Below are 21,966 nucleotides of genomic sequence, written 5' to 3'. Positions count from 1 at the left end.
GCTGGATATCTATCGCCTCATATCCAACGCGTGCTCGTGGAATAATTGTTAAGTATTCCCCGAAAACAGTTAATACCAGATCGAGGAATAGCTAGCCGATTACCAGCCGCTGTTCGGGACCCGAGGGAACGCCAAAAATCGAGCCTAGGAATGGCCCATCCCAATTTTCTTCTTTATTTCTGATCATGTTCGGCAAAACTTGCGCGCGAAAACAAAGTGAATGCCAGAGGTGAATTTTGCAAATATTCTCAGGCGTTTAAGTAGCCAATCAGAGCGCGCGAAGAACAGCAAGACCCAGCAGATTTCTGGGAAGCGTTTGACCTTCGAGCTTATTTGCATTCTTCTTAGAAAACAAGCACGTGCGATTATTAGAGCTTACAATTTAAATTTTTCTTGAGGAAAGAGAAAAAAGAAGAAGAAAAAGCAAACAGGAAATAAGTGTATGCTAATTGTAACCCTACCCCATAATTCTATCAGGTCGCATCGTTTAACATTTTTGCACGGGAGAAAGTTTTTTCAATCGAGTGTATATCAATAGATCACGCAAACAAATGAAACGAAGCTATGTTACTCTTAAATATCTCCATCTATTAATTAGGCCCAGGAATATTATTTGGGGAATTTCTTTAGGAAAAATATGGCTATTTGGTAGTAAAGAATAATAAGTCTATTGGGTCCTATTGATTTGCAATGACGTCACCTAAATTCTTACTTGTCTCGGCTGAGTTCATTCAAAATCCTGCAAGCTGTCACAGTTTGATATTAATGAACGTCGTGATGATTGGAGTCACGTGGTTTCTGCTTCAATTGGTAGTAAACCGGCTGCTGGTCTCGAAGTCTTTCTAATTCACCCATCCTCAAGCTGCGATGAAGTGCGTATTCTCAAATTCTCCTCCAATCATTTCCGATTATTCGACGATTGTCAAGTTTCCTAGAAGGTATCAGGAGCGAATCGACGACAACTAGATTATGCAGTACGACAGGAAGTCGTAATTTTAAAGTTCTTTGAAAATAAAAAAAAAAGTTTCAATCAAAGGACAACTAAGATAAAAGACTAGGGGCAGTTTGTGCAGCAAAACTCTTGGCCTGAGTATCAGGCTTTTTGAGGCGGGGGCTGATACTCAGGTTACAAATCTCTTTGCCAAGATATCTTCAGCTTACATAGCTTTGATATTTCTACAGGGTGAGACAGAACAGAACACTAAATTAATGATGTTGTTTATAGGGCATGCAACACTTTAGAAAAACAACACTTCTACTGTAGGTTGGCCTGTGGTGTAGAGGATTATCACGTCAGCCTTAAATGTAGGAGACCAGTGTTGGAGTCCTCGCCAGTGAAACATATTTTCACATAGTACGTTATCAGTCCTGCTTTTACACGTTTACTTACTTTGTCTACTTTGTTCCTTCAAATAACAGATCATTACAGTTGATCCTATGTGAAAATATGGCTGATTGACTCAGTAAGAATATTCCTTTGGCACTGCGGCCTGTTTCGAGGTACGCTTTAACGCCCGGTTTTATACAATTTTACATCTTTATCGAACTCACGGTAAAATCCCATACAAATCCTTATACTTTGCCTTTGAAGAAACCTGTTCCGGTGAGCCTTGGGATATCTGTGATTTTTGCGAAATTGATTCAGCTGTAATTTTGGCTCGCCCTCAACGTTGCGTGACGAGCCAAAAAAACAGCCGCGTTGGGGACCATCACCCCTTCATACATACGCTGTAATTCGCGCCTTCTTTGCCCGATTTAAAATGACCGGTTGCCAATTTGCTTGAAAAGGCTTATTGGTTTTATTTATTTATTTATTTATTTATTTATTTTAGTTTAAAAGGTTTTGAAAGAGGTTATCTTCCAATGTTACGCAATTTCTCAACTTGAAGGGTGGTTATTTAATCTCTTTGTTACCTGAATGGCTTTTCGTGAAGGGTCATTTAATTACAAGTTGTTTTCCTTATCAATTTGTCAAGAGACACGAATATTAATTTACATAAATGTGTCCGTTCTTGCTCTGTTCCTCGATAACCCCAGACAATAAAATCAAAAACTGATAATCCTGTTATATTCTGAATAGTACGAAAAAAAAAAAAACATAAAGAAATCCTCGTGTTGCAAATTCTCACTTAAACGTGTTCAGTCATGATTTCAGGCGAGGTTAAAGGTTTACTTAACTAGACAATTTTCCTGCAAATTATCTGGCAATTTTGTTGGAACACAAGCTATTGCACGAGACGTTTTCTAGTGGTCAGACCTCCCCACCCGCGCCACCGGCTTTGCAGTATTTCGTTGCCGCAAACGTTGCCAAAGTTCTGTAGACGTCTGGCGGCCTGCCGTGAGAAGTAGAATCGTGCAACAAGTTTAACTATTTTGTTTCGGCTAGAGTCTTTTCAGCAACAGTTGTTACAGGATCTGACAAAACCAGCAGCGTAAATTATAACAAACTGGTAACTTTTCAGCGTCGGAATAGCCACTAGTATTAAAAGGAGCACATGCCAGACAAACTGAGTTCTCAGTCCTGACAAGCGTTTTTAAATCATTAACTAAAAAGAATATATCAAGCTTGTTCTCTTTTTTCGCTTGACCGAATTTTCTGAACAGGGAGGTTTCCTTAACCTGTTCAATAAAATCAACTAAAATTCAAAGACTTTCTGACCCTGAATAAGGTCGAATAACCAGCTAGGGTCGCAGATGAATTTAACTCCAGGACGCTTGAGATCGCCGGAATATCTGAACACGAAATAAACACAGTTTAGTTCGATACATTGTACCTTCTAAAGGGGTTGGACTCGGAGTTGGTATATTTATCTCTTTTCAGACAGGTATTTGAGATATACAAAGTTTAGAGATATTAAATTGTACTTTTTTTCTTCAAATTTGACCGTCACTAGTAGAGTTTCAGGGCAATTCAGTTTATGCTTCCTCAGTGAAAATGAACAACAGCCCATGGACGAGAACAGTAACATAACTTCATTCATTGGTACCAAAAGGAAAGAATAACAGTTTGACAATGCTCAGGGCCACCCAAAGGTCCCTTTCGGTGGACAATTGTCCGGTAGGCCTTCCTGATCTGGTTGCTAAGAAAATTTCAATTTTTCTTCGGCAAAATGACAGCTCAAAACTTCGCGACAAGGGAAATATACTAATTCCTGCCGTTTTCGGAGGTGTAACTGAAACATGTCGTTAAAATGCGAACAAAGGTTAGCTAGCATTTCGTAAAGCCACCAACAGCTGATAAGAGTTCCTTAAACTTTCCGCAACTTAAATTTTCACCTAAAGGATTCGAACAGATCAAAATGAAAGAGCTTACAAAAAAACGCCTTTAAAACGCCACTAAACGATCATGGAACCCAAGAGAATTAAATGTTCTCGTTGGTGAGTAGCCTTGAATGTTTTCTTTGTAATTTTTTATTTATCAGTACTAGCAAGGGGTGGAGATAATTGTTCCTAAAATAGTCCACAAATAATGAAAAGGCTGTTAAAAAACATAGAAACAATTCATGCAAAAGGAAGGAAATAGAGGTAAAAATTAATGTTTGAAACAAGTTGAAAATTACCTTTTACCAGGAGGAGACGATAACATAAAGTTGGACCTGCGTGCCAACTGCTGTGCGACTCAGCTCAAGAGAACTGCCAACAGCAAAATTAAAATCTCACGGTGAATCATAATAACAAAAAAACAATATCGGTCTTATTTGAAGCGTTATGTTTGAAAGCGGAATAAATTGGACCTAAATTTCGAACTTTTCAGTACACGTTCAGCTCTACGTAAGGCCAACATCTATCCGCCCTGGTTTACACGTACCACGGCGCAATTTTATGTAATTTTCGCGCCAAAATTTAATTGGCTGATCCATTATGGCTGAAGACGCCATCTTGAAAATCATGAGAATATAGGCCGACATGTGACTGCTTTATTTCGTCAGTTCAGTATATGCTTGCGTCGCCGCCCCGGTTTACACGTGCGACGCAACGAGGCAAGCATAAGCACAAGGACAAGGAAATCATTCCATTTTCTTGTGCTTGCTCTTATGCTCGCCTCGTTGCGTGGCGTCGCACGTGTCAAAGCAGTGTAGAGTGCTAAGATGGGTATCGTTCACAAGAGCTTTTTTTCTTTTGGCGCTATAGAACAATTTGGAGGAGAAAGAGCCCAAAGCCTATGGTTTTTGTCTAGTAAAATCCAGAGAAGCAAATCTATTCTGATGACAAGGAGTACTCAATGGAGCCCAGTATTTTTTTAAAACTTGTGACTCTCTTTTTTTTAAACACCTTGAAGTCGGAAACACGTCAGTCAGGACATGTTAAAAGACATTCCTTTAAAGCAACTTGTATTTAACTTATAACTGAAGTACATGGCCACCGGTTGAAATAGTTACTTGGAGTCTGTCTTAATTTAGATCTCACCGCACAGACAGTCAAAAACACGTGTCCGTTTCTGGTCAAAATAGTGGAAACCCGGCAGTGACTATAGTACATAAACCGTCAAAAAAAGATCTTTAAGTAAAATAAAAGAAAAGAAAAAATTGAATAGAGTTAAGCCCCTGTTAATGTTGAAACTGACCACGAAACTCGATGCCCCGTCCAAGTGAAAAGTAAGTGAGGCTAATAAGAGAAGTCCTTTGAACCGTATATAAAAATTAAATGAAAATAAAATACCAAAAGCGCTCAACGTTTGATTCTTCTGAAAGTAAATCAACAAGATGCCTGCTTTACTGGCATTACGCGTGATGCTGGGGCTGATTCATTTTTTCCAACTGTATGCTTCACCGATTGATAAAACTATCCTTGCTAATGGAATAGTTTGAGTCACGACGATCGCGTTACGTTGTTTTCCTTGTGTTACGCGACTCAGACTTTCACCGGAAATGTGTGGAATTCCATTACGATAACGTAAGCTTCTCAATGACCTCTTTTTAGTCTTGCGTCGTGGTCAAGGACTGTCAGACAAAGCACGATTCCTTCGCCATGAACTCACCAATTTCTACCGTTTTAAATGTCGAGTGCTTCTTAGAAGTTATTCTTTCGATTTGCCGCTTCAAAATGGTGAAATTTCCGTTTGAAAACGGCACACTTGAGTCCAGAACATGTTATAAACAATATGGCCCCAAATGTAATCCGTTTTTAATAAATAGATCAAATGATGCGTTGACGTCACACAGGTAGGGGTGAGTGGGTCCCCTCCCTCGCGATGTAAGCGACAAGAATGGATTTTGATTGGCCTGCTTCTGTTGAAGACAATCAGAACAATACACCCCGAGTAGGAGAGGGGTGAGTTTAATGAATAAATTAATGTACCGATTTGAAGCTACGACGAAGAAAAAGAAATCGTCCCGTTTTTAGACACGGTATGCCCCCTCAGGGCATCCCGCGTAATAAAATAGCTACTCGGAGAAAATTCTTGCAAATTTTCATTTTGGCGACGCATTCATAATTTCAAATTTTAAAATAAACAGTCAAACTTTTATTTGTCCCTTTAATTAAAACACATTAATTTGTAGCAGAAGTGGTTAATGTTTCCTAAATATGTGTACAATTAAAATGCGTCTTAAAAGAAGTTCAGATTTCTCTGGTTTCGTGTTCTTCGTAAATGAGCCATTTTAAGAAATCTGAAAGCTGTGCACTTTTACAGGTTAAACTCTGTGCCACTCTGTCACTCAACACTGCAGTTTTCGTCAATAGACGCAACGACAAGCTGTTTCATGCCGGCTTTGTCCCTGCATCAGTAACAGAAATAGAACGTGAAGCAATTTTCACGCAGAATTTAAGTACGGTTCCTTTTATGAAAGGGTAAATGTGTGAAACTTTCGGGGCCAAAGTCTGAAATTTGGCTCGGAAGTTTTCCGGTGTGAGGAAAAAAAATCCCGGTGTTTTATAATGATAGATGACCTCATATCACGACTCAGGCCTTGTGACTTTCGAACACGTTCAAACGCGAAAATGCAAGGTCACTTCAAAATAATACTGGCTGAACTCAAGATCTCTATATTTTAAGATGAATAAACAATAGGAAGACGAAATGCGTTGTAAGCTAAAAGAAAACATCGATTGTTTGTTCTTTGTGGCTTAAATTCCTACATCGGACGTGCATCAACTTATCTTCGCCCGTGAAGTTGCTTTCAAGTGACTCTCTAATCGTCGCAAGCGACAAAATTCGTTTAAAGCGTTTGCCAAACCAATAAACGAAAAGAATTAAACGGTAAACGAAAAAAATTAAATCCTTGCTAACGCTCTTAGCGTCACAACCCGCAATCAGCTTTCGGACAAACAAACACAAACTGGCCTGTGTAATAACAAAATTACATTACATTTAGTTTGTAAAGAGATCTGCGCGTTCATTGGTTCTTGCTTGATGGGGTCGCAACATCCTGTCAACTCTCACGTGACATAGCTTGTATTTAGCCAGAGCGCTTGCGTATAGCTTACCAGTTCTTGCTACACGTGATGACTATAAATTCGCTTGCGAAACGGAGCTCTCAGATGGGAGAAGAAATGGGGACTAACATCGAAGAGGGCTCCGAACGCAGCACAGATGGAGTTGCAGGGACTCCGAAAGAAGCGGCTTTACGCGAGCTAATGGAGAGAACGAAATATCCAATTCGTCAGTTCAATGGTCAACGAAGATATGGACCTCCACCGGCCTGGGATGCACCTCCCCCTCCACGTGGCTGTGAAGTTTTTGTAGGAAAAGTTCCTCGAGATTTGTACGAGGATGAATTGGTGCCTGTATTTGAGTCTTTAGGCAAAATCTACGAAGTCCGACTCATGATGGATTTCAACGGACAAAATCGCGGCTACGCGTTCGTTGTTTACACTAACAAGGAAGACGCGAAGAAGAGTGTCAAGACATTGAACAATTACGAAATTCGCAAGGGAAAATGTATCGGCGTTTGTAGCTCGGTGGATAATTGCCGATTATTCGTAGGAGGCATCCCCAAGAAGGTTAAGAAGGACGAAATCATGAGTGAAATGATTAAAGTTACAGACGACGTTGTGGATGTAATTGTTTACCCTTCGGCTCAAGACAAGACGAAGAACCGAGGTTTTGCGTTCGTTGAGTACAGTTCGCATCGCGCTGCTGCAATGGCGAGAAGAAAGCTAATGACTGGTAAAATCCAGCTGTGGGGGCATCAGATCGCTGTAGATTGGGCTGAACCCGAGCAAGAGGTTGACGAAGAAATTATGGATCAGGTTAGATTTTTTTTATTTACGACGGAGTACATCGTTACCCAAATGTGGCCCCTCCCCCAATCTCCGCTAAACTCGGGGTGCTTGCGATATCGCCGACCGTTCGTTGCTCTTCTTATGTTTAGCTTAAGTTTACGAACCCTGAGTTTATTTAGATTTAACTCTTGCTGAAGTTTATGGTAACAGTCGGTGTTCCTTTATGTTAAATTCATCGTTGTATAGAGAAGTTTATTTGTTGATGTCGTGTTCTCTCACTTCCTTTGTTCAACGGAGCTTGTCTTTGTCGTTGTTAAGCATTAGCTTTTTATTGGAGTAATTAGTTACTCTTTGCAGTCTTTTGTCGTTTCACGACGATTATGTCGGGGGCACGATGTAAATGCAAAAGCTTTGAGTAGCCGCTATACTTCAATAGAACCGCAGGCTATCGATTTAATTCTTTTTTGTTTTTGCTTTGTTTTCAAGGTGAAAGTTCTCTACGCCCGAAATCTGCTATTAAGCACGACCGAAGACACAATAGAACAAGTCTTCAGCAAATTTGGTGAGGTTGAGCGCGTGAAAAAGATCAAGGACTATAGCTTTATTCACTTTCGAACCAAGGAGCAAGCCAGGGCCGCCTTGGAAGCCATGAACGGTAATAAAACTTTTATGTTGATGTTTTGTGGCTCGATAACTTTTTAACAGGTACAGGGAGGGTTTTTAAAGCTTGTGAATGTATTCCCCGCGGTTTGTCAACGGAAACCCGCTCGTTTTAGTAACCAGAATCAATTGTTTTCTATTTTCTATTGTTAAAGTGATGGCAAATTTCACACTTGAGTTACCAACTTTTGTTTCTTTGCGGTGTTGCTTAAAAATTTCCCGGGGGATATTGATTTGGCCGCGCGAAGCGCCTTTCAATGTTATGCCCGGTGAATACAGAATCCTTGATCGCCACCTTTTACATTTCGAGCAAAGAAAAAGATTGTGCAGGGTAGATTTGAAACCTCACACTCGTCTGTTAGCAGCTTGAAGTTTTCGTGGAAGCGTGTGTTTTCCTTTTTTATCAGTTTCCCTAGTGATGTGAAATCGAACACTCCACTTTAGAACGTGCCTGTGTTTATGTTTTAGGGTCATTTGATCCAGATGTTATTTCTAACTGGAGGTCCAAAATTTTGATCTTTCCGTGCCGTCGGCGAGTAGCGTAAACCACTTTAAAATGTAATCTTAAGCTGTAGTGTGAATTCAGGGATTTGTTACTTTTCAAAAGCCCATCTCTGTAGCTGCAACAAAGCTGTGTTCGTGGATGGAACCTAGACACCGCTCTACTTTCTTCTGTGTATAAAAATCTTTCATTGCGGTTTATTTGTTTCGTTTTTTCTGAGTGTCCCCTATGAAAGTAACTCGACCTTCTGTACTGGTATGTTTTATTATCACTGATCGTAAGTATTTTCTTTTGTGTAATTTCCTGGCCGAAAATTTCTGCTTTGAAAATTACGACCTACACGAACACACCGGAAGCGTGATTGTCACAAGAGCACATCGTAACTCTATCCGACACCCTTGCCGCTATTAATAGATCTTTTCCTGTGTGTCTCGTTTTATTTTGTGTTCGTTGTTAACTTTTGCCATATTTAGACCTAACCTTGGGATAGTTTTTGGGCATCCTGGTTTTAGCGTAGAACGTCATCTCAAAACGTTGCCTTTTTCAGAATTTTTTTCTCGCTTTATTTACAACCGCTGAAGTTGAAGCCACTTCAACTATACTATTGCAACATTGAATGCTCAGAGCAAAAAAGGACTTAACTCTTAACTTTTAAATTGTTTCCACCTGTGTGAGAAAGTACATTCTCAGTTCCATCCATTTAGCTCTTCAAAGCAAAAATGATGTTTTTCATTTGTTTCAAGGAGTAAATTACATCTGACAATCACAGTGTGTTAGTACTGGTACCAGAAAATTTGTGTACTCACAGTTTTGTGGTACCAGAAAATTTGTTTGCTCTCAATTTAGAGGTCAGTTAAACCTTTGTCTCAGTTTGTTTGAACTCCAAAGATGTCATTCTCTTTTGTCAGCTTTTAAAAAAGCAAAAACGGCACCTGCTTAATTGGATGTACCCGGTTATTGTGGCAGTTTTCTTGGTTCCAATCCCTACATTTTTTCTAAACTTGACCTGCTTTATGTGGGTGTGTCTTCTTATGGTTCCAACACTGTACACAATGACATGGTTTGACTGCTGTTTTCCAAATCATTTTAACTTTTTATTTCTCTAACGACATTCATGTACAGACTATACCATATGCAAAGTAAAGGAACTCTTTAAGTTCTTGAAGTGGGGGGAGGGCTGTTTGTTTTAGGTCTCAAGACTAGGGGACTTGCTAGAGAAGAGGGCTACATAGGGAAGCGGAGCTTATTTCTCAGTAGTTAGTTATTTTGTGTCCCCAAATTAGTAGGGGATTTTCCCAGGCTACAAGGCATCGACACATTAATAAAGTTTCTTCTTTTTTCTTTTTTTTTTTTCACGAGTTTTGAACGAACGAAAATTGGCTCTTCCAGATGTTCACCAAACAATCAACTGAAAGCTAGTCATGTATCATTATAACACTCGGTAGTTTGGTGCCTTTATTGTATAGCTACCCCTCTCTGCAGCAGTAAAAACTGATAATGAGGTTCTAACCTCAGTTTTCTTGTTTATCAAGCAATGTTTACTCTTGCTAGCTGAATGTTTCTGTGTCCACTCAAATTTTAAGCCAATAAAATTTTGTCGGTAATGTTCATGAGATAGGTGGTGTCTTCGATAACCCCCCTACCCCAGGCAAGGTGGGTCCTCTTTGAACAAACTTGTTTTGTTCAGTTCCCTAGCACAATGATGTTTCTGACATAAATGACCAGCTCAATTTCTCTTTAGACCAACTGATCCACTGTTTTGGCCAATGGTGACATGCAGGTTTGAAGTATTCCTTTGAGTTTTCTGATTTGGGAAGTGAAGAGGGAGGGAGTTGTTTAAAAATCTGACCTCCAAATTGGTGGCATATATAAGCTGGTACTTAACAGAGCTGTTATGGTACATGCTACTTCATGTCATTTTACTGTTTTGGACCTTATCTAGTGTTTTTGGGATAAATGTACAGTATCAAGTATTGCCAATGTCCAAGGTCGAAAATTGAAAGTGGGAAAAAAATTCTAACCCCAGCCAAATCCCTTTCCCTTGGTTTTGAAGTACTAATATGTTTGTCTTAAACGTCTTATTGTAAATGAAATTAAGGCCATCCCTGTTACAACATCTTCAAACAGGCTTCAACTGATAATGGCTTTTAAAAAATCGCAGTCATGTGGAAGACACAAACAACGTTCGCCACTCAAATTATATATTAACTAATTTGCTTCTGTTGTTTCTTTCTGACCTACTATGGAATCTAGGACGTTTTATTGGAATAACGTAAAGAAAATTTTATAGTTGTCATTTTTGTGTTAGGACGCAAGATGTCTATTTGCAGGAGAAGTAACTAATTAAAAACTTTATGAAAGAATATCTGCAACACAAAATGCTACCATTTCCTAAATGTACATGACAGAGTTCAGAGAGAGGTCCAGAACTATCTGGAAAATAACATAACAAAAGTAGCAAACTTAAAGATGATTAAAAAAACCCAGAGAATTGTGTGAATGGTCGGGAAAGCAACCAGTTATTAAAAAAAATAATACATAAATAAAGCCTTGCCAAGAGAATAATGCAAATAAAGGAGTGTCAATCGAAGGGTGCAAAATGTCAGGAATTAATAATGTAAATTAAAACACAGAGTTTATGGTTAAAAATGTTGGGAAATTGTATCAGGAAAGGAAAAGAATGCTGCAGGATAATTATGAAAATAACACTTTACAGGTTGCCCCCCTGCCCCCCTGCCCTCTTCAAGATGTGTAAGTTGAAAGAGTGACACCTGTTTATCAGTGGCAATGCTGTCATGGCTTGTGTGAGCCACTTTACTGTGGTGATGTTCCTCTAGAAAAGTGTAAGACAAAGAACCCCTCAGCTGTAGAGAGGATATGACTCAAATCATATAGGTGAAGGGGACAGCCTAGCTCGTGAACTGATCTTTGTCATCCATCCAACTGGTCCTGGAGATCTGTCGTACTTTGTAACATTACAATCTCCTTTGTCTTGAATTTAGTTTGTGAAATTGATTTTGGCCTGTTGCTCTCACAGCTAACTTTCCTCTGAAAAGGGTTCTTGGAGTCTTCACGAGTGAAAGGATATGATACTGTACACATCCAGCAGTCTAAGAATTTACTGAGTGCTAATAATTAACTAGAGCAAAAACTAAAGCTATAGAATGTATAAAGACCTGGCATTCACTTCCTGAAGTTCTGTTTTTTTTTTTAGCAGTATTTCATCTCTGTAATAAATTGGAAATTGTGTGGAAAATGAGTGCTATGTTGGAAGGCTACATTATTATTATTTTTTTTTTATAATATTATTAATTTTTAAATTTCTTAAGCCAAGTTTCACTTCTCTGCAAGTTTGTTCTTTTTGATAAGTGGCAAGCATGTGTATGTTAGAAAACAACTGCATTGAAAACAGTTAAATTTATTTATGACAAATACAATGCTTATCAAATTTTTGTACTCTTTTACCTCATTTCACTGCTTTTAGCCTACACTCGATTGAAGAAACGTCCCATGCAAAGTGTGAATCGTAAATGATATGTCCTGGTGGAGTTAAGGGGTGATCTAATTAGCTCAATGTGCCTTTTTTGTGTTTTTCGCTTTGTCCGCAAGAAAACTGCAAATTTTAAACTGCATGTGCTTCTAGTTTCTACCAAAAAGAATGCAAATAAGAGATCAAATGCTTCGCAGAAAACTACAGGCTGGGTCTTACCATTCTTGATTTATCTCTTTTACCCAACTATGTTTGTTCAATAGAGTTTATACATCGCTTGTTGCCCATCTTACAAGGTACAAGGGTAAAAACTAATTATGGAGTGTTAATTACTGTAAAGCATAACAACCACAATCCACTTAATGGTATAGTCCTCCCAACTCTCTACTGTCTTTTTGAAGTCCTGCACCATTTGTGAATCTTAATTCAATTTACCATCTGTGTTGATCTCTCCACTCTTCATGCAAGACCTTTACCAGTAACAGTTAAATTGCTTTTTCTTATCCAGGCCAAGAACTTGATGGAAATGAGATTGAGGTGACTCTAGCTAAACCTGTTGACAAAGACCATCATCAAGCCAAGGCAGCGGCCAAAGCTGTGATGAGTGCGGCAACATACCCAAGCTTCTCTCCGTATGACTACTCTACAAACAATGCAGCATATGGCTTTCCAGCCTACAGCAGTCAGTACTTCATGTATGGCACTCCAATGGCATCGGGAGTCAGGTAAGGACAAACATGCCGGTTGACCTGTTCTCAACCATTGTGTTGTTTCCTGATACACTATAGGGAAATCAAAACAAAATGCAGGGCAATTCTTCAGTGGATTAATGTCCCATTCATTGCTGAAGTGGTAGAAGGAAACCTTTCATTCTACATTTAGCTCTGTCTTTCTAGTGAGTGGGTAGAAAAGATTCCTCTAGGCTTAATAAAGAAAGTTTGGGTGGGTGAGGCAAAATTTTAACAATGGTGGCCTTTCTTAGCAGGCACAGAAATAGGAGAGATTGGGAGGAGGGGTAGACTGTGAGCAGTTCCTTATTTTTTAGGGAAAGTATGACAGGTGAACCATGCAAGTGTGTGCAATAATTACCTCCTGCATAATTATCTCTGACCAATTGGGATTTTTACATCCACATGGTGAACAGATAAGACAAAGCTGCATGATGGTAGCTAGCAGCAAGTTGGATTTACTATTGTTTTGATGTATAGTCTTGTAAATTAATTATTGTTGTCACTGAAAAGCCCTTTTCAGGGAGTGTCATTGAAGTTTGTATTGTATTGTAAAGGCATCCGCATGATGGTAGCTAGCAGCGTTTTCCTGCCATATCATGGTAAGGTGACTGTCCTTTGCCCTCCCCTTATGCATCCTTTGTAAAAATGGCTGCCGGGATGCTCTTTCTTGATCAACTCAGATGGAGCCTCCTGTTTGTATTGTAAAGTACACCTGATATGTGTGGAATTTGTGTCATTTGTTTTCACATGCATGCATAACCCTTATTATTATTTGAGAATACCCCAAATCCCGTTGCAATCATACTGATGTTGAAATCAAATGTTTGTCCTCAGTGGTGTTAGACCTCCCTTTGGAATGGTGCGGACAAGAGGACGAGGGCGCACCGCTGCTGGTAGCAGGGCAGCAGGAAATAAGGGCATGTATTTACCTTCGCCTGGTGGTTATCCATTCAATGGCTTCAGGGGTTATTACCCTGCAGTGAGGGCAGGATGGTACGGAGATGGATATGGCAAGAGGCCAGGCAGGCAAGAGGTATGTTGAAGTATGAAATATAGCTGGGAGAATTTCTTATTTCATACGAGACATAAATAATTATAATTGCAGTTTTGTACTTTTTAGCCTGAAAGAAGAAAGTTTGTATTCTTTTTAATGGACAGATGAAAGGAAAAAAGTTTTCAGCAAGTTCTTTGTGATTAAACATGTTCTCTTCAAGTGTGAATGTGTCACATTTGTTTGGCAATGTGAAATTGTTTGCAGATTGTAGTGAAATCATTATACTGTTTACAAGTCTTAAAAAGGAAAAGAAAAGTTAGTCAGAGTTTTTAAAGTTCCTTTATGAAACTATCTGATGCTCAGGTAGGTTAATATTTAAAGGTTTTAAATAAGTGATCCGATTACACTTGTTGTTTAGGAACGCATGTTTGATCTGGTGCCGGGAATGGAGTTGACTCCCACTAACCCTATGACATTGAAGCCACATGCTCTCAAATCACCAGCCCAGGTGGGAAAATAAACACTCATTTCATTACAGATTTTTTGTTGAATTCTTTGCCATTTCATTCGGGAATAAGCTTGCATGCATTAATAGGAGAGCAGTGGAGATCAGTTCTGATCAAAACAATGTAAATGGAAAGCTGCCTTATTGAAGAGTTTTGGATTCTTCTAACTTTGCCAACATCATGGTTTGCAAGTTCTTGAATCAGGGTTAAACAATGCAAAGCAAATACTCAAAATACTCTTTACTGTTTTCCCAGATCATTTTAAGGCATTTATAAGTTGGATTTTTTAAAGTGAAATTGTGGCAGCAGGGCTGCCACTAAGATTTCAAGTTGCTGGATAAATACAACAAATAGGCGGGGAATCAAACAGCTAGGAATTTCTTTTGGTTCTATTTTTCTTCTATTTTCCTATGAAAATAGCCACGAGCCACGTTCTTAGTAACCGGGGGAAATCCCCGGCCCCCGCCTCTTGATGACAGCCCTGGCATGCATCTTTTTTTTTTTGTGCTTGAGGCTTCAATTTATCAATAAAGCTAAACCTTTCATTGAGGGCTGCTTTTACAGTGTTCAGCAGCAGCTGACTTTTACAAAGAGCAATTGCAATGAAGATGGCTGGCTGCTTGGTATTTAAAACAACTAAAAGACAACAAAAATGACCAATTTTCTTGAATTTATGTCAGTCCCGTTACTTTTCTTGTCTAACCAGCTTTTTTATGAAAACCCTCCTCTTATGGAAACCTTGTTGTTACAAACAGTTTACTTGGTCTTAGAGAGACCTGTACAGCCCCTGAAATGATTCCAACCTTGAAATCATCTCTGATGTGGTTTTTTTGTTGGGGGGGGGGGGGAGGGGGGGGGGTTCATTTTGGGGGTAAGTGTAAAAGAAAATTTGGGATCATTCCACGATCATGATCATTTGGGATGGATTCGGAGATCAGTTCAGGGTTGGGTGGTGTCATTTGGGGGCTGTACAGACCTTAATTCACAGAATGCATGCTCTTAACATCGACATTTCTGTTATATGCCAGACTCCATCCCTAAAATGAGCATTGACAGTGTACTTTTAATCTTTTTTTTTTTTTTTTTACAGCCTTAGCAACGCAAATTAAAGCTGTTGATTTATTTTTGTGGTCTTTTTGGATTTATTAGCTCTGTGGGTGTTTACAAGTGTTCCCATTATTGATTAGTACCAGAATTGACTAATTTATTACTTCCATTCTAGAGTTGAGCACTGAGTTGTATAATTTTTGTTCTGGTGTGATCCTGGTGCTGTTGAGTGTGCTGGGCATATTAGGTGATACCCTGTTTTTGTTTATTGTTGCAGGTGTTGGAAGATGTGTGCCAGAAGAATCAGTGGGGAAGTCCTGTTTATACATTGCATAGCACTGTAGGGCCACAGGATATTCAACTGTTTCTTCACAAGGTTAGAAATTAGTTCAGCTTGATTATGTGGACTCTTCTGAGATTGGAGAAATAGTTCAGATAATCAAGAGTCTATTAATGAGACTGAAAATAAGGTAACAAGTAAAAGATCAAGCTGCCAAATGAAAGAATGCTTATGTAATCTTTAATTGAATACAGCGTAAATACACAAGAAATGAGCTGCCAAGGGAAAGAACTTGCAAATCAATTCACACTTTCAAAACTTTTTCAAACTCATGTTCTGTGATTGTAGCAAATAATTTTACCAAAAAAAAAAAAAAAAAAAATGGGACCAAAAAAAAGAGTCCAGATAACCAAGTCTGACTGTTTTAGGGGAACCATGTAAAATGTAGCAGAAAAAAAAAAGACTTTTTTTTCATCTGTATGAAGTCTTTGCTGCCTTCGATAGACCTGTGTCACGCGGGGCCATGTTGAGTCTCAGAGGAATAATGTTTTTGCAAGGCAAGCCTGGCCCAGACGCAAATTCATTGCAAGGCTTGCCATACAACAACAAAGCTTTTTATTCTCCCGAGACTCAATATGGCCACCGAGTGACAAGGGTCTATATCACTGCATTAATCCTCTGTAGTCATGGTCTTACTTATCTCATCTTAAGTTTTTGGTCTCTAAATTGTGGGTTGGGCTTGGTTTAAATAATTTATTGTTACTGTGGGAATAGGTTGGGTAGATAAGCCAAGTAAGAGAAGCAATGACCTTTTGTCTGTTTACCTGGCAAATTTAGAATAAATAAATAAATAAATAAATAAATAAATAAATAAATAAATATATATATATATATATAAATATTAATCTCTACTCCATACATTGAAATGAGGACTGTTCCATCATGGCATGCACTCATACTTGTTTGTGCAGATGCCTTATTTTGACTGTGCACTAACAATGTTTGAAATAGTGTGCAGGAAGGATTTGCAATGTAAAATGGCTTAGGAGACCTGTGGAAAATTGATCAAATTAGTGTGTAAAAGTTATATCAAGTGACCTGCTTCATTTTCTGAATACAAGATTTTAATTTCTGGCCAAACACTTGCTCTTATTAATATAAGGTGTAAACTATGAATCATCTTAACCCTCTCACTCCAAAGAGTGCCATGTGGCACAAGAAGTCATTACATGCTCAATATTGGGTCAATTTGTATAATCTCTCCCAGGATCGAAGTATTTGTAGCTCAATAAGTTTTATAACACCAAATTATGTATCTATTTCAATTGGACTCGAAACAGATCTTGGAAGGATCTGCATATTGGGAGCATAAAATCTTACTCCCCTCCATTTTTTGTAACTTTTTCATTTTACACTTTTAGACAAGTCAACATTTGACAAGAAACATTGTACTGAGTCTGCAAATAAAGCCATAAGTTTAGGGATATACCAAATACACACAAGAAATGAGACGTTTAGTAAATTTACTGTTTTTATATTTTCGTTTTGGACACTTTTCAATTTTATTGAATCTGTCTTTTCCTCTGTCTTTACTGGAATGAACTACGCAATTCCCTAGACAAAACCGTTCAATTGGTATATTACATTTGGTGTATAGGTTCACAGTTGCCGTTTTTCAAAAATACAACATTTCCCATGAGAGTGTAAGGGTTAAGAGCTTAATTCAGTGCTCCATATAAATAAACAAACGACAAAGATCACTGATCAAGCCATGCAGGTGCGACTGACCCTTAATCCGTGTTTGATTGTTTTCCAGGTGTCCATCCCTGGACTGGCTACCCAATACCAGCCGCCCAAACTATGCCGTACAGTTGATGAAGCAAAGTGTTATGCTGCGGAATACACGTTGCAGCAACTTGGTGTTCCATTAGAGGGTATGTCTAGGTAATGAATACAACATTTGCAGCAGATAGAACTCAAGAACCCTTGCCCTAATTTTTTTTGTGCTATATTGTTCTTTTTAAGTGGTGACTACAACAGCGGCAACGGATTTACCACCCACTACTGGCACCCCAGTCCCATCTACGGCCACCTATGCAGCCCGCCCTTTACCCCCAGGTAGGTTTCTGTTAGTTACAGCTGTACTTTTTTGCGTTCGATGTTAGGAAAATGCATATTATTTGTGTTGCTTCTGTCTGGATGCTGTGCGATTTCAGGGCCATCTTGGACTGGCTGACCACTCGCCTCAATTTCATGCGAGAGCGTTGAGACTTTTGTATGGATTTGGAACCATGTTTCAAGGTCCATAACTTGGTTGTTGTTCAACTAAACAACACCAAACTTGGTCAGATTACTAATCTTAACGTGATCTTTAATGGGTAGTGTCAATTTGTAAATTAGATAAATTCGCAACTCAACCTAGTCCCCTGCTCAACTTCAAAGTGGCCTATAAGAACTGTGCCAAATATTAATTGTTCAAATGTAAAAAGGTTTGCAATATTTTTGAACTAGAATGTGTTTCTAAGATGCTTTATCCATTTAATTTCAAAACAAAGGGACAGTCTTGACATGAGCTTTTGCTATCTGTAATACTAGTGTTTATACAAGTCTGTTAGGAATGGTAAAGTTGACAGTTTCAATTGATAGAGAAACATGAAAAGAAATCATAGAAGGCCAAAACAGGGCATAGCATTGAGTGATGGTTAATAGTGGATTTGACCCAAGTTCACCCTTATGAAACTTGTTTTCTTTTTACAGGGGCTTACAGCCTGCCGAATTCTGGCCGACCAATCAGTAGTGCTGAGGCCGGCTCGTACCCTTCTGGTTATGTTCCTATCAGTAATGCTCCCAGCAGCGTGGCACCTGCAGCAGTAGTGGCTAAAATGCAGGGCTCGTGGCCTGGAGGGGTACCACCCAGCCAAGATGGGGGGATGTATGGCAATTATGATGGCTACCCTGCTGGTGAGCAAGGAGGCTATCCACAAAATATCTACCAGCAGTATTGAATGCTGAAATTTCTGCAGATAAATAATCACAGGTATTTTGTTTGGAGAATGAGGCAGTCAGGACCTATTTATGTAACGAAAAATTGAAAGTAAGGTTTTGTTGTTTTCTGTTTTTTGAAAACAAATGCAACGTCATCACCCCCTACGTATTTTAAATGCTAAGAAAGCCTGGGGATGAGAAATTTAAGTTTAAAAGTGTGGTGTTGCACAGCCTTTAAAAACTTGGCCAAAAAGTGTAATTATGAAGCAAAATGACTTGTGTAAGTAATTTGCTCTTTGGCTTTAGCAAGATGCCATTCCTTGTCTGCCTTGACAGAGTTGTGTTATTTTATCACTTCAGAGTGTTTTATGCCTCCTTTAAATCCAAACAAATTATGTGTGTTTGTCTGCTATTAATGGGATAAACAGGGGTGGTGGCAATGTGTTGTTCTGTGAACAACGTATATGTTTGATGAATGTCCTATGTAGTACAAAAATGTCAGTTTAAGAGTGGGTTGTGTCTTAATTTTTCTGCTGTTTATAGTGATCTGGTATGTCAGTTTTGTGGTGGAATTCAAGAGGTTTATGTTCAGAATCAAATTTTAAGCTGCCTCTCTGGAAGAAGGAAGGCATGGCAAATTTAATTTTTTTTCTGAATTTTTGTTAGGGCCAGGTTTATAACCTGTTTTAGGCAGATGATTTTTTCAGTGTTCTGTTAGCCATTGTTTTACAGAATAAACAAAGAATATCTTAGAGTCACAAACAAAGCATATTTCAATATTATAAATTTATTCATACTTGCGTCCTATTTGCTATTTTATTGTCACATAACTGAACCCATTTTAAGTCATCAAAAGCAGAGAGAGAGAAGAAGAGAGTTTTAGTTTATATTTTTGTTAGAGAAACTCGGATATTTATAGACATACAGGGCTCATGGTTGGCCTTATGGAACTTGACGCTTGAGAACTGGTGTAAATACTCAAAATATGCTGCCCTTGAGGTATTTTAAATGCACACGTGCTGTGTACCACAGGATTCTGTATAAGCATTGTCCAAGCTAATCAGGTGTAGTCTTGTTGAAGGTTTAGATCTTAGTAATGGTGGAAATTGATGTTTGAAATTTCGGGATAAAATACTAGACAATGCCCCTGCACAATCCTGTGCAATTATTTCACTACACATCGTTCGCCCAAGCACTTTGTATATTTTCATTGCAAGGTTCCTTGCCATTTTGTGTACAGTTCAAATATCTTTGAAATGAAATAATTCTTTTATAAGATTGCTTGGAGTTTGTGAAACTATTTTCAAGTGGCTGAAAGGAAGGGGCTTGACAGTAAAACTAAGAGTTTGAAAATTGGTTAAGACAGAGCCAATCCCGAGAGAGCCCATCTTTAGGGCAGATTTATGAAACCTTGTGTTTCCTTAGTATTAAAAAAAAGAGAGACAAAAGAAATTGTTAGGAATCATCTTGCTCTTAGGAAATTAAGTTTCTGAGTTGTATCCTATTAAGGAATTGGAATTGCAGTTGACAATAATTTTTTTGTTGAGAATCTATGCTAAGGATGTATTTAACTTTTGAGGGTTCATAATTATGGTCCCTGAACTGTGTGTTGCAAATTCTTCTTGCCAACAAGGAGATGCACCTTGTAACTTAGCAACAGCACTGACCACGCTTTTGTGGGCTCAGTTGTGTTTGTCTTTGTTAGAAAGATAGCCTGAAACTTCAAGCCTTCCTATCAGCCACTTGAGTTAGAATTAAGGAATGTTAAGGTACTGCTCCGGTGGCAATTGACTGTGTAGAAGATGTTTATTCAAATACCGGTGTAAAGCAAAGGAAAATTCACCGGGAGCAGAAAATGGAGGGAAATTTTTTTGAAGTCTCCAATTCACAAATTTGAGTTCCATTAAAGATGCCAACAGAGAGAGAGTCTATTTACAATTTATCAAGAAACTAAAACGGTGCCAAAATTCAGAGCCTGATTATAGCATGAATAAATTTAGCTTAGTACAGGAGTTCACGCATTTGTTATTAATTATTAGGTGATATAGTGCTTAATTTAGTGAGTTACTGTTAAAATTGATGGAGAGTGCAACAGTTCTGAAACTAGCAAAGTGTTTTTTTTTTTTTCTTTTGGGATATTTTTGTGCATTATTTGGAATCATTTCTATTTCGTAATTGTATCGATCTTGATTTAGGGTTGCACACGTAAGTTTTTCTTAATAAAGAATATCAAATTTTTTTTTTTTTTTTTTTTTGCATTTAGCAAGTTTCAGGATTGGCTAGTCATTTAGAAAGTAGTTTGGAGATAACAAATGCTTGCGACATTGAGCATTGCTTTGGTTTGCTGCGGTCATAAGATACCCAGCTCAGTCAGTTGTTATCTCCGAGAAAGGATTGTTAGGTAAAAATGTAACTGTAAATGTAGTATAATTATGGAATAAATAACGGTACAAATAAAGAATGAGCCACCAATAAAAATCCCAGATAAGGTACCGGCCACAGATCTCGTGTATTGTATGTGTCACCTATCACCAAGAACAACATTTACTTGTTTTCTTTTCTGCTTTTGCGTGACAGTAAAAGTACTGTCGAATACTGGGGCTGATGACATAAAAGGCCTTGGCAATATGTACCATCATGTTTCATCCGAATGACTAGTTGTTGACTGGTTAAATTTAATCCCATTATCTGGGTTCCACTCACCTTTACCTCGAGGATTTTACAAAGATGTCATTGATTTTTACATTTCCTGCTATCATCCTTGTTCGGTAACTTTTGCTTGTTTTGGTGCTGAATAGGCCATTTCCGAGTTGCTGTGAACCTCACTATGAAAGCGAGGCTAAGTGCAAAACTTTTCAAATGAAAATTAGTTTTGTTTGCATATGAATGAAAACTAATTTTCATAACAAAAACTTTGCACTTAGCCTCGCTTTCATAATGAGGTTCAAAGCAACTCGGAAATGGCCTATTACTCGCACCGTACCGAACTTGTCAGTTGTGCTTATAAAATCTCGTGACGTCCAAGGTTGATTATAAAGAGAATACCTGGGTACTACTCCATTTAAAGCGAGAGCCACGTGACCTTATTTTTTACTTATAATTTCTGGCGAGCATTAGCCAGGCAGCACATTTCAATAGCGCCTGGGAAAAAAAAATTGATGAAAGCATGTATATGTAAAATTGGAAGCATGGCTCATCGAGATAATTGAAAGCTTGAAAAAACGTCCGTGAAGCGCAAGCGTTGTTCCATGCATTGTCATTTGCTTGAGAGCCAGCAAAGACATGCGCGAGCATGCAGATCTTTTCTTAATCCCCGAGCGACAGTATCTGGATTAATCAAACACAACTCGCTTCTTTCAAGTTTAATATCAGGATAAAGACAACTACAGTGTATGTACACAACTTCATCGAGTTGCTTTAGTGTAGGCGAATTAACTTCATGTGTAGGCGAATTAACTTTAAATGTGTAGGCGAGTTAACCTCAGTCTAGGCGAATCAACCTGTGGGCGAAGCGACGGGTTTCCATCTGACAGAGCTGCAGTGGATTTACTCTCAATGCCCTTTGAGGCAATAAATTTGACCGTTGAGTGAAAATCTCTGCTTGTTA

General features: G+C 38.6%; 1 protein-coding gene across 3 annotated transcripts; it reads left to right on the top strand.

Moving 5' to 3' along the window:
• Nucleotides 1-5,537: 5,537 nt before the first annotated feature.
• Nucleotides 5,538-20,860, top strand: LOC146456719 (APOBEC1 complementation factor-like). Of its 3 annotated transcripts, none has more exons than XM_085093025.1 (9): nt 5,538-7,191; nt 7,651-7,819; nt 12,325-12,541; nt 13,382-13,580; nt 13,960-14,049; nt 15,372-15,470; nt 17,191-17,318; nt 17,400-17,492; nt 18,132-18,307. In XM_085093025.1, exons 1-9 carry the CDS (start codon nt 6,445-6,447, stop codon nt 18,169-18,171), a joined length of 1,782 nt encoding a protein of 593 aa, XP_084949151.1. In that variant the 5' UTR covers nt 5,538-6,444; the 3' UTR covers nt 18,172-18,307. The 3 variants fall into 3 exon arrangements, with proteins under 3 accessions (XP_084949151.1, XP_084949150.1, XP_084949148.1); XM_085093022.1 differs by having other exon boundaries at nt 5,714-7,191; nt 17,191-17,308; nt 18,132-20,860; XM_085093024.1 differs by lacking the exon at nt 13,960-14,049 and having other exon boundaries at nt 5,706-7,191; nt 17,191-17,308; nt 18,132-20,860.
• Nucleotides 20,861-21,966: the final 1,106 nt, after the last annotated feature.

Source organism: Pavona decussata, unplaced genomic scaffold (genome assembly GCF_977016875.1).
Source record: "Pavona decussata unplaced genomic scaffold, jaPavDecu1.1 SCAFFOLD_254, whole genome shotgun sequence".
Classification (NCBI taxonomy): domain Eukaryota; kingdom Metazoa; phylum Cnidaria; class Anthozoa; order Scleractinia; family Agariciidae; genus Pavona; species Pavona decussata.
The sequence above is the reverse complement of the archived record's forward strand: the minus strand, read 5'-3'. Positions and strand labels throughout refer to the sequence as shown.